This window comes from Tachysurus vachellii, chromosome 5 (assembly GCF_030014155.1).
Source record: "Tachysurus vachellii isolate PV-2020 chromosome 5, HZAU_Pvac_v1, whole genome shotgun sequence".
Taxonomy (NCBI): Eukaryota; Metazoa; Chordata; class Actinopteri; order Siluriformes; family Bagridae; genus Tachysurus; species Tachysurus vachellii.
The window spans coordinates 32,069,101-32,096,600 of NC_083464.1; the positions used below are offsets into that span (position 1 = coordinate 32,069,101).

The 27,500-nt window shown below is 40.9% G+C and overlaps 1 protein-coding gene across 1 annotated transcript in view; it reads left to right on the plus strand.

Moving 5' to 3' along the window:
• Positions 1-27,500, plus strand: part of dnah5 (dynein, axonemal, heavy chain 5) — an 88,833-nt gene that overhangs the window by 27,775 nt on the left and 33,558 nt on the right. Inside the window, exons 21-53 of the mRNA XM_060871257.1 lie at positions 2,794-2,887; positions 2,991-3,118; positions 3,253-3,454; positions 4,388-4,623; positions 4,705-4,923; positions 5,166-5,228; positions 5,642-5,880; positions 6,765-7,005; positions 7,083-7,282; positions 7,546-7,699; positions 7,811-7,974; positions 8,104-8,260; positions 8,654-8,866; positions 9,845-10,069; positions 11,080-11,252; positions 12,010-12,188; positions 13,020-13,207; positions 13,881-14,075; positions 14,169-14,303; positions 14,711-14,818; positions 14,994-15,147; positions 15,259-15,405; positions 17,839-18,080; positions 18,188-18,367; positions 19,824-20,025; positions 21,048-21,190; positions 21,282-21,416; positions 21,502-21,624; positions 22,155-22,368; positions 24,261-24,484; positions 25,588-25,786; positions 25,935-26,107; positions 27,225-27,355. Of these exons, the coding sequence (XP_060727240.1) occupies positions 2,794-2,887; positions 2,991-3,118; positions 3,253-3,454; positions 4,388-4,623; positions 4,705-4,923; positions 5,166-5,228; positions 5,642-5,880; positions 6,765-7,005; positions 7,083-7,282; positions 7,546-7,699; positions 7,811-7,974; positions 8,104-8,260; positions 8,654-8,866; positions 9,845-10,069; positions 11,080-11,252; positions 12,010-12,188; positions 13,020-13,207; positions 13,881-14,075; positions 14,169-14,303; positions 14,711-14,818; positions 14,994-15,147; positions 15,259-15,405; positions 17,839-18,080; positions 18,188-18,367; positions 19,824-20,025; positions 21,048-21,190; positions 21,282-21,416; positions 21,502-21,624; positions 22,155-22,368; positions 24,261-24,484; positions 25,588-25,786; positions 25,935-26,107; positions 27,225-27,355 (5,780 nt within the window). The remainder of the gene's footprint in view (positions 1-2,793; positions 2,888-2,990; positions 3,119-3,252; positions 3,455-4,387; positions 4,624-4,704; positions 4,924-5,165; positions 5,229-5,641; positions 5,881-6,764; positions 7,006-7,082; positions 7,283-7,545; positions 7,700-7,810; positions 7,975-8,103; positions 8,261-8,653; positions 8,867-9,844; positions 10,070-11,079; positions 11,253-12,009; positions 12,189-13,019; positions 13,208-13,880; positions 14,076-14,168; positions 14,304-14,710; positions 14,819-14,993; positions 15,148-15,258; positions 15,406-17,838; positions 18,081-18,187; positions 18,368-19,823; positions 20,026-21,047; positions 21,191-21,281; positions 21,417-21,501; positions 21,625-22,154; positions 22,369-24,260; positions 24,485-25,587; positions 25,787-25,934; positions 26,108-27,224; positions 27,356-27,500) is intronic.

The following is a 27,500-nucleotide window of genomic DNA, read 5'->3' on the forward strand; positions in this document are numbered from 1 at the left end:
AGCACAAAAAGAAAAGCTTAAAAACTGTATTGATTTTTTAGCTAAAATAAATCCTAAAAAGAGGAAGTCAAGTGGGGAACTCTATGGCATCTGTATCCCAGAACAAAGTCTTTCTTTCGCTCTGCTGCTTGCTCTAGAACAAAATGTCAAAATCCTGCCTTTAATCAAAGGAATCCTTAAAGAAAAACCATTCGATAATTGCTGACATATGAATCAATGCAAAGCTGTTTGTGGAGACTTAATTACAGCATTGTTTTCTGCTGGATTTCAGGGAATAGTGAAATCATTGGAAATGAGTAAGATGCAGAACAGGTTCTTACAGAATGAATGCTAAATGCCACCTTCAGATCTCAAGCCCTTAATAAAGCAACACGCATTAGAGAAAGGGCAAGAAGAATAGGAAGAGTATTAAATAATCTTTATCTTAAATCCACAGGGATCCATATCCACTCTTTTAGAACCAGACATGACCAAGATGTACGTACAAATAGTGTTAATTTCGTCAGACGAGACAAGACGAGACGAAATATGTTCGTCAACAACCTTTTTTTTCATGACTAAGACGAGACGATGACGAGACGGCACCACTGTCCAAAAACGCTGACTAAGACTAAATTAACATGCATTATTGTTGACAAAAAAAAGACGAGACGAAAATGTTTTGTATAAAATAAAAACGAAGATAAAATCTCTCTTCATTTTCGTCTACAATTGTCTCTGCTTTTTCATCAGCTGTTACGCCTTTAAAATATTCAGCACGAGTTCGCGGCTTCGCGCTGTTTAGTGTGTGTGTAGAAACAATTCGTCCGAGCGCAAGTCCACCCTGGTCTAGGCTTTTTGTGTTCAATTATATTTCCTGTCACTGCGCAGCTCTTTTATTGTACATGACAGCTTATGTCCCGATGACCGGTCTTTGCATTACGATTAAAAGCAATATCAATAAAGTAAAAAATGTGATGTGGTCAAGTTCGAGTGTATGAACTGTTTAAACGTGTTCTCAACGTCTCACTGATACTTTTGTGATTCGCGGACTGTAAATAGGTTGTATTTTAGGCCCACAGTAAAGTGGCCTATTCTTTTCAGTTTTTCTGAGTATATTTATTTTATTTCTGATTTGAACAGAAACATGAGACACAAGGCGACCAAAACAGTTTTAAAACCCTTTGTAACTTAAGTTGTCAGTCGGAGTCTGTTGGGCTCCAGCTTTTGAATTTTGTTGTTTAAAATAAAATTCTCTTCAGAACAGGTTCATCATTTGTGAATGTGTCTCCTAAATCAGAGTGAAAACCAGACACGTTTAACATTTGTGTTCAACAATTATCATTCAACAAGTGTATTTTGTTGGGTAATTATGACATTTAAACAATGTTTGAGATGTGAAACACTTTTTTTACTGAAATGTTTATCAGTAATAATCTCAGTAATAATGTGTTATTTTAAAAAAGACTACAATTTTTTGACTAAAACTAGACTAAAATCAAAAGACTTTTAGTCGACTAAAACTTGACTAACAAAAAAAGATATGTGAATGACTAAATATGACTAAAACTAACGGACATTTGACACAAGACTAAGACTAAGACTAAATTAAAAATAGGTGACGAAATTAACACTACGTACAAGGTATGTGTAAGGTGAGAACGTGAAGAATCCATGTGCAGATTTATTGAAGATTACAGTGTTAAACAGCAGGCAACGGTGTAGTGAAAGTAGCAGGAAGAAAGTTAAAAACCAGCGTGGCAAACAAATCCAGAAGTACAGTAACAATCTCATAAATACACAAAACAGAGCAACTCAGAATCACACATGAAGCCAAACAAGACTTCACAACTTCACGGTCTTCTTCTTCTTTGTCTACCTCCGTCTTTTCCCTTCATGGGACACCACAGCGAATCATCTGTTTCCACCTGACGCTATCCTCTGCATCCTCCACTCACGCACCAGTTAACTTCATGTCCTCATTTAACACATCCATAAATCTCCTTTTAGTCTTTCTTCTTGATCTCTTTAGGTCAAGGTATTTTTTTAAAAAAACGTTTTGCTTTATTATGTTTTATTGAATATTGAATGATTACTTTATCTCTGTCATGGAATAGATTATGGAGTTGATTTGGCAATAAACTCAACTACAACATCAACAGTAACTTTGTCTGAAACTGACCATCACTGTTGTCACAGATGAATCATTTAGACTTGATGGATGATGTGATTCTGAAGGAAATCCTGAAGATGTGATCGAGCAGGTCCTCAAGCAAATAATATTGCAAACCATAATAAAAGGGGGTCACGGTGTCTTAGTGGTTAGCACGTTCGCCTCACACCTCCAGGGTTGGGGGTTCGATTCCCACCTCCACCTTGTGTGTGTGGAGTTTGCATGTTCTCCCCGTGCCTCGGGGGTTTCCTCCGGGTACTCCGGTTTCCTCCCCCGGTCCAAAGACATGCATGGTAGGTTGATTGGCATCTCTGGAAAATTGTCTGTAGTGTGTGATTGTGTGAGTGAATGAGAGTGTGTGTGTGTGTGTGTGTGTGCCCTGTGATGGGTAGGCACTCCGTCCAGGGTGTATCCTGCCTTGATGCCCGATGACGCCTGAGATAGGCACAGGCTCCCCGTGACCCGAGGTAGTTCAGATAAGCGGTAGAAGATGAATGAGTGAATGACCATAATAAAAGTTTCCTCAGTCGTTATAGGATGTTGCACATTGATGCTTTTGCAGTATTTACATGGCAAGTTTGATTGTATTAGTATTTAAAAGGTGTTTCTAATTTATTTAATTTGTGTGTTTGGTCTTCTAGAAGAAGATGAGCGAAAGGCGTATGGCGGCGCTGCAGCAGGACAGCAGAGAAAGCGACTCTGAAGACGGCGAGACGGCACACCACATCCTAGCTGGTCAACTGTCATTGTACTTGATAAGAGTATTAGTGATTAAGTGATGCACGATCTTTAGAGCTTGCTTTGTTTCCTCTTCTGTTTTCAGACGGTAGCGCTTCAGACGTGTCAGCTTGCAATAACCAGGCTGTTCCTGTCCAAATGAAAAATTACTACAAGAGCGTCTCCGAAAACAAGGAGATCATCAAGCTGGTGACTGTCCTCAGCTCGGTCATCAACTCCTGCAGGAAGGTAACGATGACACAATAAGGAAGAGACACAGATACTAACACACTGAGTTCAACCAGATAAGTCATCTGTTATAGTGTAATGAACGTCTGAGGAAAAAGAAAGTTTCCAACAGCGCTGATTCTCCTCTGACACAGGAAGTGACGAATGCCTTCGAGCGCTTCAGCAGATATCACCACATCTGGAGGAAGGACAGAGAGAGCACTATCCAGCTGTTTGTGCAGGAAAACCCTCTGCTGGCAGAATTTGAGTCTCAGATCCTCTACTACAGAGACCTGGAGCTGGAAATTACTGCTGAGCCTGAGATTATCACCGTGGGGGCGCTGGCGTTATATACAGGTGAGTCTGATGTCCTCAAACCTGGACATTACATACACACAACTACTGTTTATATGTCTTAACACCCCCCTTTTTTATAGAATAGAACATATAATAACACACACACACACACACACACACACACACACATACACACACACACACATACACACACACACACACACACACATACACACACGTACATACACACACATACATACACACATACACATACACACACACACACACACACACACACACACACACATACACACACACACACATACACACCTACACATACACACACATACACATACACACACACACATACACACACATACACATACACACACACACATACACACACATACACACACTCATACACACACACACACACACACACACACACACACACAAATATACGTCTGCATCAGCTTTTTTATAGAATAGAACATATAATATAATCACATACACACACACACATACACACACGTACATACACACACATACATACACACATACACATACACACACACACACACACACATACACACACACACACACACATACACACCTACACATACACACCTACACATACACACACATACACACACATACATACACACACATACACACACACACACACACACACACACATACCCACATACACACACAAATATACGTCTGCATCAGTTTTTAGGCAATATGTGAAAGTAAGAATAAATAAGTTATGCTGTACCAGGTTAAAAGTAAACCCTTGGGGTTAGGCTTGCTTGCTTGCTTGCTTTCTTTCTTTCGTTCTTTCTTTCTTTCTTTCTTTCTTTCTTTGTATATTTATTATCTCTGTATTCATTTTTTCGTTGTTTAGTTATTTGTGATATATGTTTCTGTGTTTTAACACAAATTCTATATTGTAGCCTTGACAAATGACATTGGTTTGTTTTTCGGTGACAGCCGATCTTAAGTTGGCCCTCACGGCCGAGACCAAGTGCTGGATCGTGGACTTTGGGCGTCACTGCAACAGGAAGTACCGCACTGAGATGGAACAGATCCTGACGTTCACAGATGAGGCCAGCAAGAAACTGCACCGGCAAATCAAAGACCTAGATGACATTCGCATCGCCATGGCAGCACTCAAGGAGATCAGAGAGCATCAGATCTCTGTCGACTTCCTAGTGGGACCCATTGAGGTATACACAGATACACGATAAAGACATTTTAAATTCTCTTACATTATTCTCTCCTCCACTTGCCTGTATGTGCCTCCTCAGGAGTCCTACGCCATGCTGAACAAGTATGAGCTCTCGGTGGCAAAGGAGGAGACGGAGAAAGTGGACACGCTGAGGTACGCCTGGGAGAAGCTACTGAGCCGGAGTGGAGAAGTGCAGAACGAGCTCGTTTCTTTGCAACCCATTTTTCGGGAGGAGCTCATCAGCAACGTGCAGACGTTCGTAGATGACTGTGAGCATTTCTATGGCGACTACGAGAAGGTCAGTTGAAGGAGATCATCAAAATCAGTTAAGCGCGAAAGCTCAAGGGCACCATAGTAACTGCAATACTGCAAAAAAAATGTGTATTGTCACATATATGTAATCGTTGTTACTCCTCACACAGTACAGCAATATAATGAGAAAAATATGTAACAGAATATAGTTAACTATGAAAAACATAATAATATAATAAACATATAGTGAAATCTAATCGTCAGTGGTCATTGTTGTGTTAATTCTAGGATGGACCCATGGTGGAGGGTTTGGCTCCTCGGGAAGCCAGCGACAGACTCATTATGTTTCAGGTAAAGTCACATGATCACTGTAATGACAATGTTATAAACACATTTACTGTTAAAGCTGCAAACATGGAGGTGGGTGGAAACTTGACCAACCCCTCTACTGTAAATGAGCTTGCTGATAGGTTATTAATATGAAGTTGATACCAACATCTCATGAGGGGATGAGTCAAGTGTCCACTTAGTTTTGGCTCTGTGTGGAACTGGAACTAACTAACTAGCTCTCTGTTAGTCATCAGATTAAAACTTTTTTTAATTATAATGTAAAATAATTAAATTCATTAAAGAGCAGTTTCTTGTGAATTAAAAGAACCCAGCATTAGCTTAGTGACTTAGAATTTCACATTTAGACGGATGTTCGTTTAAGTGCCGTCGAGTTCCAGATGATGATAATTTTTATTCTCTTGACGTTGGAGCAGAACCGCTTTGACAACCTATACCGCAAATACATCACCTACACTGGTGGGGAGGAATTGTTTGGTCTGCCCGTTACCCAGCATCCTCAGCTGCTGGAGATTAAAAAGCAGTTGGCTCTACTGCAGAAACTCTACGGTCTCTACAACAACGTCATCGAAACAATCAACGGCTATAACGACATCCTCTGGGCCGACGTCCACATCGAGAGGATCAACAACGAGCTCCTGGACTTTCAGGCCCGGTGAATGATTAGGAAAAAGTTTCATTTAATGTGATATTTTATAGTAAACTGCAGACGGATCTAAGTTACAGAGTTTCAAGGCATTTTTCTTCTCCATAAGAAATAATGACACAGAAAATATGTAGCTGTGTTTTCAAGAATCTATTTTTATGTAAAAAGAAATTTCCAAGAATGATATTTATGCTAATTATTTCCTAAATAAACTAACATTTATTCAGACATTTTTACAGGAGGGAAATAATTAGAAATAATTGGCAATAAGCATAACATTAGAAACCATTGAATCCTCCATATACGGGGGCACAGTGTCTTAGTGGTTAGCACGTTCACCTCACACCTCCAGGGTCGGGGTTCGATTCGTGCCTCCACCTTGTGTGTGTGTGGAGTTTGCATGTTCTCCCTGTGCCTCAGGGGTTTCCTCCGGGTACTCCGGTTTCCTCCCCCGGTCCAAAGACATGCATGGTAGGTTGATTGGCATCTCTGGAAAATTGTCCGTAGTGTGTGATTGTGTGAGTGAATGAGAGTGTGTGTGTGTGTGTGTGCCCTGTGATGGGTTGGCACTCCGTCCAGGGTGTATCCTGCCTTGATGCCCGATGACACCTGAGATAGACACAGGCTCCCTGTGACCCGAGGTAGTTCGGATAAGCGGTAGAAGATGAATGAATGAATGAATGAATGAATACTAATCCTCTGGGACCATCCCATTTTTTTTCATAAACTTTCCTACAATATAAATTTAAATATAAACTTATAGATATGTATATATATATATATATATATATATATATATATATATATATATATATATATATATATATATATATATATCTATATCTATATATAAATCAGAAAAATACGGTTTATTAACTATAATTTGTGTATAGATGTCGCAAGCTGCCTCGTGCCCTAAAGGAATGGCAGGCCTTTTTGGACCTGAGAAAAAGTATCGATGAGTTCAGCGAGTGCTGCCCACTGCTAGAGCTGATGGCCAACCGTGCCATGATGACGCGCCACTGGAAACGGATCACTGAGCTCACGGGCCACACCTTCGAGGTGGAATCTGACACATTCAAGCTGCGTAACATTATGGAAGCACCGCTGCTCAAGTATAAAGAAGAAATCGAAGTGAGACCTCAATTTTCCAGTTCTACCGATTACAGAATTATTATGGCCTGTACCTCATTTTTGCTTCTGTGCGTTAGGATATCTGTATCAGTGCAGTGAAAGAGCGAGACATTGAGCAGAAACTGAAGCAGGTGATCGCAGAGTGGGACAACAAAACGTTCACGTTTGCACAGTTTAAAAGCCGTGGAGAGCTGCTGCTACGTGGAGACAGCACATCTGAAATCATTAGTAGCATGGAGGACAGCCTGATGGTCCTGGGATCGCTCATGAGCAACAGGTGAGAGCAAAAAAGTCCTAACTGTCCATCAAGGGACTTTTTTGGGGTCAGCAGCTACTGTATGCCGTGGAGAAAATTTAGCAACGACCCATTTGTAGAGGTTTAGATAAGGGTGTAAATGAGCAGGTGTATAGCTGAGTGTGTATTGGTGTATAAGATGTAACATCATGAACTTGGTGCATCTATTAAACCCGTGACACATGTGTGATGCTTCATAAACAACCTTACACTGAAAAGCATTTTCACCTCAAACACATTTTCAGGTACAACACTCCATTTAAAGCTCAAATCCAGAAGTGGGTGCAGAATTTGTCCAACACCACTGACATCATTGAGAACTGGATGACGGTGCAGAACCTCTGGATCTACCTCGAGGCTGTATTTGTGGGCGGAGACATTGCCAAACAGCTTCCTAAGGTGCTCTGCAGTTTCTTGTTACGTTATTCATGCATATTAGTGTGCATGCCCATTCTGTCCAGAGGGCTCAACATCCTGACAAGTAATGTTTCTGCCATGTACCTTCCACAGGAGGCCAAGCGTTTCTCCAACATCGATAAATCCTGGGTGAAGATCATGACCCGGGCGCACGAGATGCCCAACGTTGTGCAGTCATGTGTGGGCGATGAAACGATGGGCCAGCTTCTTCCTCATCTACTCGAGCAGCTTGAAATGTGCCAGAAATCCCTCACCGGGTATGTTTCATGTTTTCTTTCTTTTTTTTTTCCACATTTCTCTGGAAACCCAGTTGTTGATTACTTTTCTATAGCAGCACCACAAGTTCTGGGTTAAAGCTTAATCAGGTTGTCATCTTTTGGTTGAAGGTATCTGGAGAAAAAGCGTCTGCTGTTCCCTCGTTTTTTCTTCGTGTCTGATCCAGCTCTTCTGGAGATCCTGGGCCAGGCATCAGACTCTCACACCATCCAGGCTCACTTGCTTAACGTCTTCGACAACATCAAATCTGTCCAATTCCACGATAAGGTTGAGCTTTAGCATGGATTCAAACCTGTTTATTCATCTGTTACCTAATAGTACTTTAAGGGTTTTATCTGAAAAGTCATCTTATCAGAACATCTGCTTTCTTTTATTTAACGAATCATATATCATCTTCTCCTTTAAACTCTTTGTTGGATGGTTTGATTTAAGTGTGAATTAAAGGTGAATTTAACATGAATGACTAAATATAGACATGCAAACATTGCAATTTAATGCAAACATCCAATGAGAAGAAAAAAACTCATACCAATAAAAATAAAAAGTCTTTTTGCTTGGGGAAATGATTGGTTGGTGTCCATGCAGGTTTTAAATATAGCTGAACAAATAAAGTTAAAAAGCACAAACATGATTAAATAGTAAAGCTGAACTCTGGCTCAGATGTATGATCGGATTCTGGCCGTCTCGTCACGTGAGGGTGAGACGATGGAGCTGGATCGACCTGTCAATGCTGAAGGCAACGTGGAGGTGTGGCTTAATGCTCTCCTCAAGGAATCTCAGAGATCTTTACACCTCATCATCCATCAAGCAGCCCTGGCTATCCAAGACCCAACCTTCCATCTGATTGACTTCCTGGATTCCTTTCCTGCACAGGTACTTATGGGTTAAGCCTTAAGAGTAGAAATTAAACATCGAGTCACAATAACTGTCATTTCTTATTGCTTCCTTTAAGGTAAATGATCAAATCTGGACACTTCTTTGGAACCAGTTATTATGACACTTATGATGCAATTTTTTCAAAATATCAGAAAAAATGTAAGAAAATTTTAATATTAATGGATCAGTCATAAAGGTAATATATGTACTGTAGGTGCAACTGGTCCAAAAATAACCAAAAATAAAAAAAGTAATAGTAAAAACAAAAACAATTTAAAACAAACTAATAAGAATTAAATTAATAAACCAAGCATTAAATGAAGCAATGGCTTAGTGGTTAGCACGTTCGCCTCACACCTCCAGGGTCGGGGTTCGATTCCCACCTCCACCTTGTGTGTGTGGAGTTTGCATGTTCTCCCTGTGCCTCGGGGGTTTCCTCCGGGTACTCCGGTTTCCTCCCCCGGTCCAAAGACATGCATGGTAGGTTGATTGGCATCTCTGGAAAATTGTCCGTAGTGTGTGATTGCGTGAGTGAATGAGAGTGTGTGTGTGTGTGTGTGTGTGCCCTGTGATGGGTTGGCACTCCGTCCAGGGTGTATCCTGCCTTGATGCCCGATGACGCCTGAGATAGACACAGGCTCCCCGTGACCCGAGGTAGTTCGGATAAGCGGTAGAAGATGAATGAGAGAGAGTAAATTAAGAAATTAATAATCTTTTATTGATTTATGTATTATTCATATGTATTAATTATTATATATATTCATTAAAATAACTAAGTAAATTGACTAAGTTAAATATTCAAATTAAAATAATTACATTTAAAAAAACTTGAGTGCTAAAGTAAAAACCTTTTATTAAGTTGGAGAGTTCAGTTTGGTTAGTTTCTTTTTATTCTGTTAACTGTGACATCCTACAGAATCTTTGTGTTGCTGATGTTTATTATCATTGTTGATTGTTTATCTCTGATTTCTGTAGGTGGGTTTATTGGGAATCCAGATGATTTGGACACGAGATGCCGAAGAAGCTTTGACTAATGCCCGTTACGACCGTAAAATTATGGCCAAAACTAATCAGTCCTTCCTGGATCTCCTCAACACTCTCATCGACATGACCACCAAGGATCTCAGCACGATAGAACGGATTAAATACGAAACCCTCATCACCATCCACGTTCATCAGAGGGACATCTTCGATGACTTGGTGAGAAGAAAACATTCACACATTCACACGGACACACACCCTGATGCCTTTGTATCTACACTCATTAGCTCTATTTATCACATAGATAATAGAGTTATATGGTAGAACTTGGAGCATTCTCAGACAGGTTTCAGACGTTCTTATTATTCATAAGCAAACTTTGTACTTCACTGTTTCCAATTGCATTTCAGTGTCTGTATGAATATTAAATTGCTGGAACATTCAGCTTCCTAAAAATTCAGAACCTTCAGCAAACAAACCTGTGTTTATAGAGTTCCACACAAGCTAGAAGGCAATCTCGTGAACGACTGCAAACCAAATTACTCTGCTTGGCCTGCTCCAAATATAACACAACTCTGTTTATCCGTGCTTTGAATGAAAGCCAGATATTGCAATATTGAGTTATGTAAGTTTTTATATATTTATATAACTGCTGTGCATCCAGCTCCATCTCACACTCTCATATAACTGAGTTTAACTCTCTTCTAACTTTCACAGAGGAATAATTTTGCCACTGTTGCATTTTACATTGCTGAGGCTCACAGAAGTCTTGAGTTTGGGATATTTAAATTTTTTTTTTTAAAAAAAAGTCGCTAACAAAGTATTGCTAGCTTGGTTATTGATTCACTTAGCAATCGTATGTAGTGTTATCACCAATAAATATACCCCTGAGGCACGGGGAGAACATGCAAACTCCACACACACAAGGTGGAGGTGGGAATCGAACCCCCAACCCTGGAGGTGTGAGGCGAACGTGCTAACCACTAAGACACCGTGCCCCCTAGATAATACTAATGTTTCTCATATTTCCATTAATGTAATTTTTTACATTCATTTAAAGTTGCCTTGGTCTTTAAAATGTTCCTCTGAATCATGTTTCTCTAAAGTGCCTCAAAACATCCTAAAATGTCCCCAAGATTTCTTTAAGATTCCTCTTAGGTTCCTGTAATGCTCCTCTAAGCAGTTCTTTTTTAGCAGTTCTTGTTTTCTTGTTTTCTGTCTTCTTTTAGTGTCGTTTGCACATCAAAAGCCCCACAGACTTCGAATGGCTTAAGCAGTGTCGCTTCTACTTCAGTGAAGATTCAGACAAGATGCTGATCAGAATCACAGACGTGGACTTTGTTTATCAGAATGAGTTTTTGGGCTGTACTGACAGGCTGGTCATCACTCCACTAACAGATAGGTAATCCTGGGTAGAAGGCATATGTCATTAGCTGGAGAACCTGTGGTTGCCTAAGACCTGTTATGTCCAGTGCATTGACTCCTGGTATAAACTTTGGCTTAGCGATTATGCCACAGATTCGTCATCCAATCGTCTCACTGCGAGGGCTCTAATGCCAGAATTAATCATCTAGACTTTCCTCTACAAACTCCACACACTTCTCAATGCTGTAATCTTCTCCGTCAGAGCGCTAGCTAAAATAAACTTATCACAGGTAAAACTAATGCTAATAAGGGAGGAAGGATTACTGAGCATCCTATAGCTTACACACCAGATACGCTCAATGCTTTCCATACTCAGTGTTAACCTTCCGTCGGTTGAATTTGAGCCGAGAATTAAAAGGAACCAACAGAAGTTTCCTCTTCTTGTAATCGCTGAAAAGAATAACTGCAAAAAGAAAGTGAAAAATATAACAAATCAAAGTGGCAGTGCAATTTCTTTTGATTATAGGAAGTGAGGCTAGCCGTAAGTGGGCACACCTGAGTGGTCTTCTTCCCATCTAAGCTCCTGTCGCCCTGGTGATTGATGTATCTGGTGGTCTTAAACCATCAACACTTGGCTAGACAGACCACTCTTAGTTCAGATGGTTTTTACTTTCACATTGTGGCTCCACATTTTTGAAAGCATGTATGAAACAAGTTGGTTCTTATTGACTGATATAATGCATAACCATCTGAGAAGCAAACACATCTTAGCTTGTTTTTTTTTCCTGATTTAGGTGCTACATTACTTTAGCCCAGGCTCTGTGGATGAGTATGGGTGGTGCTCCAGCCGGACCAGCTGGAACCGGAAAGACAGAGACAACCAAAGACATGGGCCGCTGTCTGGGAAAGTACGTGGTGGTCTTCAACTGCTCTGACCAGATGGACTTCCGAGGCCTTGGAAGGATTTATAAAGGCAAGAATAGTATTTAATCTTTTTTTTTTTTTTAGTTAGTAACATACATCTCTTTAATGGAAGTATTTATTTTCGTGAGTGTGAGAAATTCAGCACAAATACTGTATAAGACTTTCGTTCTGAACATCACTAATTTCTACCTCAATCCAGTTTCCTCAGCGATATACAGTAGAAGGGAAGTTGTCTATATGCCTACTGTCACTAGGCTGTGATGTAGTTACTATATGAATAACACCTAAAACAGTCACATATAAAATATATCTTCGCTGTCGGGCGGAAACCTCGTATGTCCAAATTTGGTCAACTTCATATTTTTTCACATATCGATGCTATTGGTCAGTCCCCACGTGGGTCTGTTATTTTTACAAGTTATTAACCAATCTAAAGTCTTGAAAATAGCTTGAGCACAAATCTCATAACTCCATTGGACACTTCAACTGTCCACCTCTTCCTCACTCCGTGGGAGAACTTCACGTCATATTTCTCCTCAAGAAGAGTCGCAACGAATCAACACGTCTTCTGAGGTAAATGTCTTCAAAACACTGGGCTCAAAGAAAAAAAATCTTGACCCCCACTAGTTCTGGTGCTCGTCTGAGGACAGGAATTTAGCGCAAGACAATCCACTGCAACGCGGAATAAACCCTGTGTACTGCAGATAAGGTACGGCGTTTTTTTAATTTCCTGAAAAATAACGGTTTTGGAGATACGAGGATTCGTCTGACAGCGACGATATACAAGAAAATAGAATGTATCTTGAGTATTGAAAGCAGCTAGACTTTTTTCTTAACTGAATAGAAGCTGAATCCTTTTCTTGTGTATTTCTTTCTGAAGGTCTCGCTCAGTCGGGTTCCTGGGGATGCTTTGATGAATTCAACCGCATCGAGCTGCCGGTGTTGTCGGTTGCAGCACAGCAGATCTCAATCCTCCTAACATGCAAGAAGGAGCGACGAAAGAACTTTATCTTTACTGACGGAGACTCGGTAGAAATGAATCCCGAGTTCGGCCTCTTCCTCACCATGGTGAGACGTGGGGGTGGGATGAGGTCTGGTTATACCTTCATAACCATATCTGAGAGGGAAATCCAATGATATAAAGAAAACCATAATGTTCTGCAGTATAATAATCATACACTGTAAATGATTTATTTAATATAATACATATGTCTAAGATTCATGCTGACTGCTGCCATTACTCATGAATGAAGAGCACAAGAGGTGCAGTTGAGGATTTTCCTGTTTTCCAAATTGTTATCACAGCCCATCGTCCTCAGATGGTTGGGACAGGATTGCTTTACATTACAGCTCATCACACCGTGCTACTTCCACTTATTGGTCAAATAGAATGACACGGCAAAGTCTAAAGCCCTAATGTCTGTAGATATCTAATATACGGTGGAGACAAAAAATAATTCTCTGTCGGTTCTATTTATTTGTTGCTTTGTTTTTTTTTTCCACTAACACACTAATGCAGAACGTATAAATAAATATTTAAGACAAAACCGATGTGAGATTGATTTAAGGGTTCTTCTATTTGGACCCCCTCTGATGGTGAAACCTGTTGCACAGTTCTACACGGGGACCTGGGACTTGTGTAAAAACTGTAGATGACGTATACAATATACAGAATAGCATTTATATGCAAATTGTTTAGGTTTGATTTCAACATATTTATCATTGCTCTTATCACGTTTAGAATCCTGGGTATGCAGGCCGTCAGGAACTCCCAGAGAACCTGAAGATCAACTTCCGCTCGGTAGCCATGATGGTTCCGGATCGACAGATCATCATCCGGGTGAAACTGGCCAGCTGTGGCTTTATCGACAACATCGAACTGGCCAGGAAGTTCTTCACCCTGTATAAACTGTGTGAGGAGCAGCTCTCCAAACAGGTCCATTTATTACAAAAATGAAATGTTTCCTTCACAAGTAAAATGTGTGACCACAGTATGGTGTTTGATTTAAGCTGTAATTCGATCTTTCAGGTTCACTACGACTTCGGTCTGAGGAACATCCTGTCTGTTCTACGCACACTGGGCGCAGCCAAGCGGGCCAACCCCAACGACACCGAGTCCACCATCGTCATGAGGGTGCTGCGGGACATGAACCTGTCCAAACTTGTAAGAACATCACAAACAACCATCAAAACAAATACAAAATATTGAACCTGAACACACAAAAAAATTAGCGTCATTCATGACTGCGAATGTTAGTGACATTTTCCCAGTAAGGAACTTCATTCAGACTGATTTTTCAGCTGACTTCATGTCTTTAAAACTAATTTTTAAATGTGAAGATTTATTTTGTGGTTCTTTAAGCATTTGTTAAGGTTTACATTTCATAGCTAACTTTTGCAGTGTTACCATTCTGTGTGTAGCATAAAGGCACCTCGCTAAAAGCTGCTGTAGTTATAGAAGAAGGATGTTAACCAAGAAAACAGCCGGCTTTCAGCATTCTGTATTAGAAAGCTAGCGTTTAAAGGTCATCTCTTGTTACCTCTCTGAATTTTTTCGGGTTCCGCCACCAGATTGATGAAGATGAGCCTCTGTTTCTGAGCCTGATCGAAGACCTTTTCCCGGGAATACAACTGGACAAGGTTGGATACCCTCAGCTTGAAGCAGCCATAGATAAACAGGTGAGAGTCAAAGAAAATGATGGAGGTATGAACATAGTGGAGAAGAGTATAAACATATAAAAGCAGAGAACCTGAAGGACACAAAGACACAAGGAGAACATGTGCAAGTACACACGGTGTCCAGGATCAAACCCTGGAGCTGTGAGACGACTGAATTTTTAAAATGTGTGTGTAGGTGAGAGAGGCTGGTCTTATTAACCACCCTCCCTGGAGGCTAAAGGTGATCCAACTGTATGAGACACAGCTAGTTCGTCATGGCATGATGGCGTTGGGTCCGAGCGGAGCAGGAAAAACCACATGCATCCACACGCTTATGAAGGCCATGACGGGTAAGAAAACACACACACACACACACACACACACACACCATACACAGGTTTTCATGCAGGCATCACCTTTACTCTGAGGCATGTGTGTATGTGGTGTGTGTGTGTTTTCAGATTGCGGTCAACCTCACAGAGAGATGAGAATGAACCCCAAAGCCATTACGGCTGCACAGATGTTCGGGCGGCTCGACGTCGCCACCAACGACTGGACCGATGGCATTTTCTCCACCCTCTGGAGAAAGACCCTGAAAGCCAAAAAAGGTGCTTTCTTCATTTTAATTTTGCCGAACATATCTACCGTATCTGCAAAGACGTTGTTGACATCAGTCACGTGATTTCACTCCTGTCCATCTTCCAGCAAAAAAAAACAAAAAACAACTGCATGATGGGACGCCAAGTCTGAAAAAAACATCTCCAGAGCTTCAGACAGAATTAGAAATCAGTGAAGAAGCCGAACAGAGGGCCTGAGAGCCAGAGAGCTTCTACTATGATCAGATCAAGTGTTTTAACAGACAGAAAATCAAGACTGAGTTCAGCCTGAGGGTGAAATGTAATCAAATATATTCAACTGTGTTCTGCAGCTTTCTAAGCGAGGATGCAAGCTTGTTAGAGCAGTCATGGGCACATGCTTCTGAAAAAAAATAGAAAGCAGACGACACTGACAACAGTGAAGAAACAATGTTTATCACTGCGAGTGGCACAAGAACAGATTTAAAATTTACATGAATATAAAATTCAGTAATTTCAGTAAAAAAAGAATTTCATGCCCTATTTCACAGATATGTCCTTCTGCCCGTCTTCAATTCCTGTCTCAATGATGCCTTTGTATTTGTCCAGTCCGGTCTCAGCACAGTCTCACCTCTATTTCTTCTTTTTTCATCAATCTCACCTTTTCAGTTCAATTCAACACTAATCTACAGGTAGTGTGTGTAGTATGAGGTAGTATGAGTGTAGTGTGTGTAGTATAGTGTGTGTAGTATGAGGTAGTATGAGTATAGTGTGTGTAGTATAGTGTGTGTAGTATAATGTGTGTAGTATGAGTATAGTGTGTGTAGTATAGTGTGTGTAGTATGAGTATAGTGTGTGTAGTATAGTGTGTGTAGTATAATGTGTGTAGTATAGTGTGTGTAGTATGAGTATAGTGTGTGTAGTATGAGGCAGTATGAGTATAGTGTGTGTAGTATAGTGTGTGTAGTATAATGTGTGTAGTATAGTGTGTGTAGTATGAGTATAGTGTGTGTAGTTTAGTGTGTGTAGTATGAGGTAGTGTAGTATGAGTATAGTGTGTGTAGTATGAGGTAGTGTAGTATGAGTATGGTGTGTGTAGTATAGTGTGTGTAGTATAATGTGTGTAGTATAGTGTGTGTAGTATGAGTATGGTGTGTGTAGTATAGTGTGTGTAGTATAATGTGTGTAGTATAGTGTGTAGTATGAGTATAGTGTGTGTAGTATAATGTGTGTAGTATAGTGTGTGTAGTATGAGTATAGTGTGTGTAGTATAGTGTGTGTAGTATGAGTATAGTGTGTGTAGTATAGTGTGTGTAGTATGAGTATAGTGTGTGTAGTATAGTGTGTGTAGTATAATGTGTGTAGTATAGTGTGTGTAGTATGAGTATAGTGTGTGTAGTATAGTGTGTGTAGTATAATGTGTGTAGTATAGTGTGTGTAGTATGAGTATAGTGTGTGTAGTATAGTGTGTGTAGTATGAGTATAGTGTGTTTAGTATAGTGTGTGTAGTATGAGTATAGTGTGTGTAATATAGTGTGTGTAGTATAGTGTGTGTAGTATGAGTATAGTGTGTGTAGTATGAGTATAGTGTGTGTAATATAGTGTGTGTAGTATAGTGTGTGTAGTATGAGTATAGTGTGTGTAGTATGAGTATAGTGTGTGTAGTATGAGGCAGTGTAGTATGAGTATAGTGTGTGTAATATAGTGTGTGTAGTATAGTGTGTGTAGTATGAGTATAGTGTGTGTAGTATAGTGTGTGTAGTATGAGTATAGTGTGTTTAGTATAGTGTGTGTAGTATGAGTATAGTGTGTGTAATATAGTGTGTGTAGTATAGTGTGTGTAGTATGAGTATAGTGTGTGTAGTATGAGTATAGTGTGTGTAGTATGAGGCAGTGTAGTATGAGTATAGTATGTGTAATATAGTGTGTGTAGTATAGTGTGTGTAGTATAGTGTGTGTAGTATAATGTGTGTAGTATAGTGTGTGTAGTATAGTGTGTGTAGTATAGTGTGTGTAGTATAATGTGTGTAGTATAGTGTGTGTAGTATGAGTATAGTGTGTGTAGTATAGTGTGTGTAGTATGAGTATAGTGTGTGTAGTATAGTGTGTGTGGTATGAGTATAGTGTGTGTAGTATAGTGTGTGTAGTATGAGTATAGTGTGTGTAGTATAGTGTGTGTAGTATAGTGTGTGTAATATAGTGTGTGTAGTATGAGGTAGCGGTCTGTGATGTCACTTTGAGGTATGATATATATATATCAGTGACATCTGCCCTGTGTGATAAAATTAAATATATAAGTTGGTCTGGTGATATTTTGTTTAACCCCAAAGGAGTTTAATAGGCCCATAAATGTGAGTCCTAAAGCATCATTTGCATCACCTGCATGAATGTTCAGATCTTCTACAATCAACACATTAGTACCTCAACACTCCATGTCCTCTTCATTCGATTCCCTTTATGTCTCAGGTGAGCACATCTGGATTGTGTTGGATGGCCCTGTTGATGCCATTTGGATCGAGAACCTCAACTCGGTGCTGGATGACAACCGCACGCTGACGCTGGCTAACGGCGACCGCATCCCCATGGCGCCTACCTGCAAGATCGTATTCGAGCCGCACAACATCGACAACGCTTCACCTGCCACCGTGTCGCGCAATGGTATGGTGTTCATGAGCTCCTCTGTGCTCGGCTGGAGCCCCATCCTCGAGGTGAGGACCACAGGCTGCAGGCCAAGATATAAATACAAACAGTGCTAGAGTTAAAGTACAGCGTGATAATAATTGTACCAACAGCTTTAAATGGTTTACATACACAGGGGTGGCTGAGGAAGCGTTCTCTGCAGGAAGCTGAAGTTCTGCGTGAGCTTTTTTCCGAATCTTTCCCCGAACTCTATCGCTTCAGTGTGCAAAGTCTGGACTATAAGATGGACATGCTGGAGGCCTTCATCGTCATGCAGTGCATCAACGTGCTACAAGGCCTACTTCAGGTGCCCAAGGTATCTTAAACATATCGTCGCTGTCAGACGGAATCCTCGTATCTCCAAAACCGTTATTTTTCAGGACATTAAAAAAACTCCGTACCTTATCTGCAGTACACAGGGTTTAGTCCGCGTTACAGTGGATTGTCTTGCGCTAAATTCCTGTCCTCAGACGAGCACCAGAACTAGCGGGGGTCAAGATTTTTTTTTCTTTGAGCCCAGTGTTTTGAAGACATTTACCTCAGAAGACGTGTTGATTCGTTGCGACTCTTCTTGAGGAGAAATATGACGTGAAGCTCTCACACGGAGTGAGGAAGAGGTGGACAGTTGAAGTGTCCAATGGAGTTATGAGATTTGTGCTCAAGCTATTTTCAAGACTTTAGATTGGTTAATAACTTGTAAAAATAACAGACCCACGTGGGGACTGACCAATAGCATCGATATGTGAAAAAATATGAAATTGACCAAATTTGGACATACGAGGTTTCCGCCCGACAGCGACGATATACAAATACATGCTAAAGTTTTCACCCCACCATCACCACCACCGAATGCTTGATACTGTCCAAAGTCTTCACTCTTTAACGTCTGTTGAATTGCCTGCTTATTTTTTATTATTTTACTCTGAGAATCAAAGAAAAGAGATGGATGCAAACTTTTATATTTATTCTTCTATTCATACTAGTATACTTTTTACACTTTAAACTTTCAGGATATATATTTTGCAACAAAAAATCTTCCATATCATCTTCATCACTTTGGTTTTCCGAGCATCTCCGTAATCCTTTTGTTGTCAGAATCCTTTTTGGTCATGAATGCAGTCTCACATGAATACGTAACACATTGTCTTTTGTATAGTCATTGAAAAAGTGTTTCCTTTCTAAGGTTTCGTTGCTCCTTCCGCTCTCTAATGGGAATGAGAGGAAGGTCTATTATATCCTGGAGTTCGGCAGAATCGAGTCTGTCACCTGGGGTTGCACCTCCGGGGCTTTCATATAATGCCGTAGTGCATTTGCGTCAGCGTTTACTGAATACAGAATAATCAGGATTTCCGAAGACGTGGAAGCTTAAAGAACTATGAAGGGACTAGAACTTGAACAACTTACTACATAATTACGTGTATATATTAGTATATATTAATATGGGGAAAAAAAGGCAAAAGTACTGTAGGAGGCCTCAGGATGGTGTGGAAGCACAGACAGGCTTGACAGAGGTGGTGTGTAGCGTGTTCCTCTGCTCAACAAAAGAGAACAAACACCACATTAGGACAGCTTTTTGCCACCTTCTTGAGCCACCCAGCCTCACTTAGCTCACTCCTTTTATCGCTGAGGGTGAGTTTAAACATTGACGCTGCTGTTTGGCTGCCGCTAACATTGTCCAAACTTCCCCTCGCAGCAGCAAGACCGGTGCCTTTAGCCTTTAGATTAGCTCTGTGTTCTGACTGTGTGTGTGTGTGTGTGTGTGTGTGTAGGAGCAGGGAGGTGAGGTTACACGTGAGCACATGGAGCGTCTATACGTCTTTGCCCTCATGTGGAGTGTTGGTGCTCTCCTCGAGCTGGAAGATCGGAAGAAGATGGAAAGCTGGCTGCGTCGCCATGACAGCATCCGCCTGGACCTGCCGGACGTGTCTTCCCACGGCGAGGACACAATGTTCGACTACCATGTCGCATCCGATGGTCCGTGCCTTAAAATAAACACGATTACACACACACTCTTTCTCTCCATGTCTCCTTACTGTTCATTCCATTTTATCGCACTGTCTCACACTTGACTTTTCTCTCTCTTGAGTTCAGTCTCTTTTTATTTTACACTCTGACCATAAATTGTCTCACAGCATAAGATGCTGCATCCTTCAGAGTTCACTGTATTGAGGTTTATGTCAATTGTGTGGGTATGTAGGTATGTAGTGTGGAGGATTTTGGTGGTCATGGAGTAAATGTTCTCGTCTGAGTATTTCAGGAACTGCTGAATTCTTCTGAAAGGCTACAAATAACCACTCTGGTATTCAGAAAAGCCCTTTTTTTATAGATCCTCTCTCTAATCTTTAATCATTGTCTTTCTTTCCTTTACTAATGTTTTGTTCTGGTCACAGACATCAGACTTGTCTGGCAATAAGCTTTGATCCATGCTTTTCTATGCTGGGGCAGAGCACATGGTCAGCCATGGTCTGCCCCTGGAGCAGAGAGGGTTATGGGCCTTGTTCAAGGGCCTCAAGTGGCAGCTTGCTGGTGCTGGGGCTTGAACATCTTTGCTTTCTGATTGGTTACACAGTGTTGAGCCTCCACTGCCTCAATGTCTCCACCTTTCATAGGATTTTTTAAATTATTATTTACATCTCAACAATTTTCTCATACAGTACCAGTGTCGCTATCTTTCAAAAGTATACCATCATACAGGCATCTCTGCCTCTACCATCTCTGCCTCTACCATCTCTGCCTCTACCATCTCTGCCTTTACCATCTCTGCCTTTACCATCTCTGCCTCTACCATCTCTGCCTCTACCTTTTCCTACTATCTTTATATTCTGTCATACTCGTAGCCTCATTCAGTCAATCCAGTATCTCCATCATATCAGTGTCTCTACAATATCCCAGTATTTTATAAACTGCTTGTGTTCCACAGGTACTTCAGGTCATTAGAGCAAAGATTCTAGGTGAAAGATTTATTCCAATTTGTATTGATTTGTTTTTTTTTTTAGGTCAGTGGGTCCACTGGAGCTCTAGTGTAGAGGAGTACATCTATCCGCCAGATTCAACACCAAATTATGGCTCCATCCTGGTGCCCAACGTAGATAACGTGCGCACAGACTTCCTTATTCAGACCATCAACAAGCAGGGAAAGGTGAGAGAAGCTTCTTCGATCATGAAAAATCTCACGTCAAGAAGTTTTTTATATTTCCATCAACATTGTTTCCCATTCAAATGTCTTCCAGGCCGTGCTCTTGATCGGAGAACAGGGAACTGCTAAGACAGTCATCATTAAGCGTTTCTTGTCCAAATATGACCCAGAATCACACATCACTAAGAACCTCAACTTCTCTTCAGCTACCACGCCGCTAATGTTCCAGGTTCTTGCATATTGATTACTCCTTGGCTGCAGGTGTTCTGATTAGATTTCTACAGCATTTTAATTGGTTATTTATTGGTTTCCAGCGCTCGGTGGAAAGCTACCTTGACAAGAGGATGGGCACCACATATGGCCCTCCAGCAGGAAAGAAGATGTCCATCTTTATTGATGACATCAACATGCCTGTAATCAACGAGTGGGGAGACCAGGTACTGTATGCTGTAATATACTTAATGACAATTTTTTTGTCATCATACCAACAGTCAAGGTTGTACTTCTTCTATTCAACAGTAGAATAAACAGATAAAAATATCAACAAACTGACACTTTTCTACTTTTCACTTTTCCATGTTCTCTACAGCTTTGGTAGAGTTTCTTTTGTTGTTGTTGATAGAAAGACTCCTACTTTTACTAAGATATACTGGTACAGGATGTATATTACAGTATAGTGTGTATAGTATGAAGTAAACAGTAAGACATAATGTGATAATCGTGGAGTATTTTAATAAATTTAATGCTGTTTTTTTTTTTTTTTAATTACAAATTTGCACTTCAGAGGTTTAACCTACAACATACTGTATGCTGGTGCCCCTCAGCTACTAGATGGCTGCTGGGAAAATACATGCATGGTCGAGCCATACTGTAGCTATAGCATGTCCTATACTGTATGCACAGCTGCTTTAGAGATTTCTCAAGCATGGAAATAGGTGTATATCATACACTTTGTCCATCTATAAAGGTCACGAATGAGATTGTGCGCCAGATGATGGAGCAGAGGGGCTTTTATAACCTGGAGAAACCTGGTGAGTTTACAAACGTGGTGGACATCCAGTTCCTGGCGGCTATGATTCACCCGGGTGGAGGACGCAATGACATTCCCCAGAGGCTGAAGAGGCAGTTCTCCATCTTTAACTGTACTTTACCATCCAACGCCTCTATCGACAAGATCTTCGGTCAGTGTACATTAGCTTTCATTCTGCATTGCAGTGAAATAATAGATCTGAGGAGCAGGATTGTGACATAGCTACCATCAGGAACATGAGAAAATAAAGCACAATTTGTTTGTTTAATAAAATGCTTATTACAATCGTAGCACCATAACACTGTAACACAACTAATTTACTGCTATGGGATATAATGTAATATAATATAAGAGCCTTATGATGCTCAAGAGTAGCTTGAAATTGAGCTATGTCTTGGCAGGATTTTACTGAGACGTGTAATTTACAGTGAATGTCCCTAATAAGGCCAAATCAAGAGAAAGGTGAGATTAATAATGGGTTGGAAGTGACAGTTAATAACTAATATAAAACCTGAGGTGATCCAGTGATTAAAATGACATAGCGGTATCATTTTATCCACATAATTAAATGAAATTTGCTCAAGATGTCTATAAAAACTTATTAAACAAGTCACCATCTCAGAATTTAATAAAGGTTTCATATCTTGTCCTTGTTTCTGCAAAGTCACACAGCACACAGTACCATAATTACATATCGATCGGTTCTCACTTTTCTGCATGTTTATTCTCACAGCCTTGAACTCTGATCATCATATTGAAAGCCTTCGTCCTATTATCTTTTAGAAATTGTTTTTCAGCCACAAGCCCTCGACCTCCATCTTTCCACAGATCTATTCTGGTTGCTTCAAGTCCCATTCAATGATTATGAATGTTTTCACCATTTTGAAAAATAAAACCAGGACCATGTCAGACAGTGTCACAGTAGACATTCAACTTTCTATCTTTTTTATAGAACCAAACAGAGCATTATGTAATCTAAAAGCATTGAGATATTGTGTTACAGATCAGTTTAAGAAAAAGTATACTGAATAGCCTGACGTGTATAAGGAGCTTCCAATCTTAGATCATGCTTTTTATGCAGAACATCTGAAAGCTCGGTTATATATCGAGGTAATAAAATAGACAACAAGAATAATCCACAATCATTATCAAAAATAAGCTAAAAACAGGAAATACAAGGAAACAGGAGCATAAAACACAAAGCTTGGACCAATATGAACTGAATACATGATAATAATTCACAGCAATACTTTATGCAATAGGGTGCATGTAGACAAACTGATCAATGACTGACACAGAACAGGTGATCACAAAGAGGTAGAGATGAAACGGAGGCAGAGAGAAGATAAAACCAAAAACTGATGGAGAATCTAAAGCAATATTACACAAAGGAGGGATTTCTGACAGATTGTTGGAATGTATTCAAATTTGTTTCAAAGGGCAATGAGTAATTTTCAGGTCATTGCAAGTTGTTTTGAAAGAGATTTCTTAGTCTTACTAGGATAAGAGACACAGTTACAGATTCTTTACAAGTTGTACAGACTGGAACACAACAAATTACACAGAACAGCAGTGGTGGCTCAACTGGTTAAGGCTCTGTGTTGTTGATCGGAGGATCGGGGTTCAGGTTAGCAAGGCCCTCAACCCTCCCTGCTCCAGGGCTGCCCCTGCACTATGACCCCAACCTCCTCAGTTGGGGTATGTGAAGAAAAGAATTCCACTGTGCTGTAATGTGGCGATAATAAAGGCTTCTATGCCTTGTTCTGTTCTGTTATTCAAAGCAAGGTAGAGCAGTGTCAAGGGCAGAAGGGTCCAATCAGGAACTATGGAATAGTCTGAACGTTTGTTTTAATATACGCTGAAAAACAAACTCATTTTGAGCTTTATTTCATTTCACAGAATTTCAGCTACTTATTTTGCAAAAACAGCGACGTACAGAAATGAACTACGAAAACCGTGTCAGCAGTAAAAACCTTAAGTTTAGCATTTACAACAATCTTCTGTCACATTTATTTCACACTCTCTAACTCTTTTTTTAAACAGGAGTGATCGGTACGGGTCACTTCTGCTCTGCTCGTGGGTTTTCAGAGGCTGTGAGGGCCACCGTTGTCCAACTCGTACCACTGACCCGCCGCATCTGGCAGACCACCAAGCTGAAAATGCTGCCCACGCCGGCCAACTTCCATTACATCTTTAACCTACGTGACCTTTCTCGCATCTGGCAGGGCATGCTGAGTGTCACAGCCGACGTGGTCCATTCACCCAATGTAACGTCTGATTTGTTATTACAAGCTAAAGCATTGTTCAAAACACGTCTACAAAGTGATAAAACTTTACACATTATACAGACACATTACGCATAATTTTGTATTTTAAAAATGAATTAAACACAAACATATATATATATATAAAACCAGTATTTCTCTGGTTTAATAATAATTAGTTCTTGATGATAACAGATGAAAAAGATTTTAAAAAGTCAGACTGTAAATATGCCGAACATCGGTGCGTTTAGGCTGATAGACATGAACACGGCGAACAGTGCAAGTGACTTCATCTGCAAATGTAACAGGACTTCAACTTCAAGCGGTGAAACACTTGACAGATAAAACTTACAGATTATTAACAGCTTTATTTTGGTTCAGTCAAGTTTCCTATTTGTGTGTGGAGTTTGTCCTCCCCGTGCCTCGGGGGTTTCCTCCGGGTACTCCAGTTTCCTCCCCCGGTCCAAAGACATGCATGGTAGGTTGATTGGCATCTCTGGAAAATTGTCCGTAGTGTGTGATTGGTGGGTTGGCACTCCGTCCAGGGTGTATCCTGCCTTGATGCCCGATGACGCCTGAGATAGGCACAGGCTCCCCGTGACCCGAGGTAGTTCGGATAAGCGGTAGAAGATGAGTGAATGAATGAAGTTTCCTATTTGATGATTTGAAGAATTATGGATTCTAGCTTTTGACAGAAAGCTCACCAAGTTTAAAGCAGCACAGTGGGATAGTACAGGGCAGATGGGATGGCATTATTATAGCCCTTATGGAATAAGAATTATAACAGACCAGGATATGATGATATACTGTACTGTAGGTCCGAATGGTATAGTGTAGGATAGGATAGAATGGGATGATTTGATCAGATGGAATACGGTAGGTTGGTATTAGACAGTATGTCATTTCTGTATGCAATCAGTGCCACAGTGAGCAAGCCAAGGGCACACTGGCATGGGCAGCTCCCTAAGACAAAACTAATGAGAAAGCTTTGCTAGAGCCATGTCTCAGCAGGGGGACCCATCATTATCTGTTTGACATTAGAAATAATATAAGATGGGATTTAATAGCTTTTATTATTGAACCCTAATTCACTGTCCATCCCGAAGGTCCTCCTGCGTCTATGGAAGCACGAGTGTAAACGCGTAATTGCCGACCGCTTTACGAGCCCCGATGACGTGGCCTGGTTTGACCAGACACTGGCTGACCTGGCACAGCAAGACCTGGGTGTTGATGCACGAGCATCTGTAGAAGTCAGAGAGGATGCCTACTTCGTAGATTTTCTGCAGGATGCTCCTGAGGCTACAGGTGCCACCAGAACCAGACACAAAACTATCAGAATAATTTTGTAGGAAACAAATGCATTCTGTTATCTAGTGAAGATCTTAACATTTTATCTAGTCTTAAGATGCTCTTGAGGATGTTAGGTGTAATGAGACGGTTTGTGTCTGAACAGGAGAGGAACCAGAGGGAACTAACTTTGACATGCCTAAAGTGTACGAGCCCATCGTTTCCTTCAGTGGCTTGTCTGAGAGACTGAACATGTTCCTGGAGTTGTACAACGAGAGCATCCGAGGAGCTGGCATGGACCTAGTGTTCTTCACTGATGCCATGGTCCACTTGGTCAAGGTACACAGAAGCATCATGATCTCGTAAATCTTGTTTAAATAACTTCAGATCAGTGCAGTTGTGCTTGTTCTAACATTTAATTGCCTTTCACATAATCTACGATTATCACCGGCTCATTGATTATTTTCCTCTGACAACACAATCAACACAAACCCAACCAGCACCTCACACAACCTGACAAACCCCACTGTTACATTCTGTGTTAAAAGTTATTTAAATGCAACCTGCACAGTTACCTTGGGGAACTTAACGCAGCTGGAATGAAGAAATGTGTTCAAATTTTAGTATGTCAAGGAACTGTCTCACCAAATTATTGGTTATGACTTGAATCAAAATAACTCTCTCTCTCTCTCTCTCTCTCTCTCTCTCTCTCTGTCTCTCTCTCTCTGTCTCTGTCTCTCTCTCTGTCTCTGTCTCTGTCTCACTCTCTCTCTCTCTCTCTCTCTCTCTCTCTCTCTCTCTCTCTCTCTCTCTCTGTCTCTCTCTCTCTGTCTCTGTCTCTCTCTCTGTCTCTGTCTCACTCTCTCTCTGTCTCTCTCTCTCTCTGTCTCACTCTCTCTCTCTCTGTCTCTCTCTCTCTCTCTCTCTCTCTCGCTCTCTCTCTCTGTCTCTCTCTGTCTCTCTCCCCCTCTCTCCCTCTCTCTCTCCCTCTCACTCTCCTCTCTCTCTCTCTCTCTCTCTCTCTCTCTCTCTCTCTCTCTGTCTCTCTCTCTCTCTGTCTCACTCTCTCTCTCTCTCTGTCTCTCTCCCCCTCTCTCTCTCCCTCTCACTCTCCTCTCTCTCTCTCTCTCTCTCTCTCTCTCTCTCTCTCTCTCTCTCTCTCTCTCTCTCTCTCCCTCTCTCTCTGTCCCTCTCTCTCTCTCTCTCTCTCTCTCTCTCTATCTCTCTCTCTTCCTCTCTCTCTCTCTCTCTCTCTCTCTCTCTCTATCTCTCTCTCTCTCCCTCTCACTCTCCTCTCTCTCTCTCTCTCTCCCTCTCTCTCTCTCTCTCTCTCTCTCTCTCTCTCTCTCTCCCTCTCACTCTCCTCTCTCTCTCTCTCTCTCTCTCTCTCTCTCTCTCCCTCTCTTCCTCTCTCTCTCTCTCTCTCCCTCTCTCTCTCTCTCTCTCTCTCTATCAGGTGTCTCGGATAATCCGTACCCCCCGTGGGAATGCGCTCCTAGTCGGAGTGGGCGGTTCAGGCAAACAGAGCCTGACGAGACTGGCATCTTTCATTGCTGGCTACAAAACTTTTCAGATCACACTGACACGGTGAGGCAGCGTCACACACACCTGCTCTATTATTAATCCTGTTCCCACAGACCATTTAAATGATTTAGGGCTTATAAATATTCGCTGCAGGTTCAAAAGTATATTGGGAAAAAATGTAAAAAAAATTGACATACACTCAAAAGTC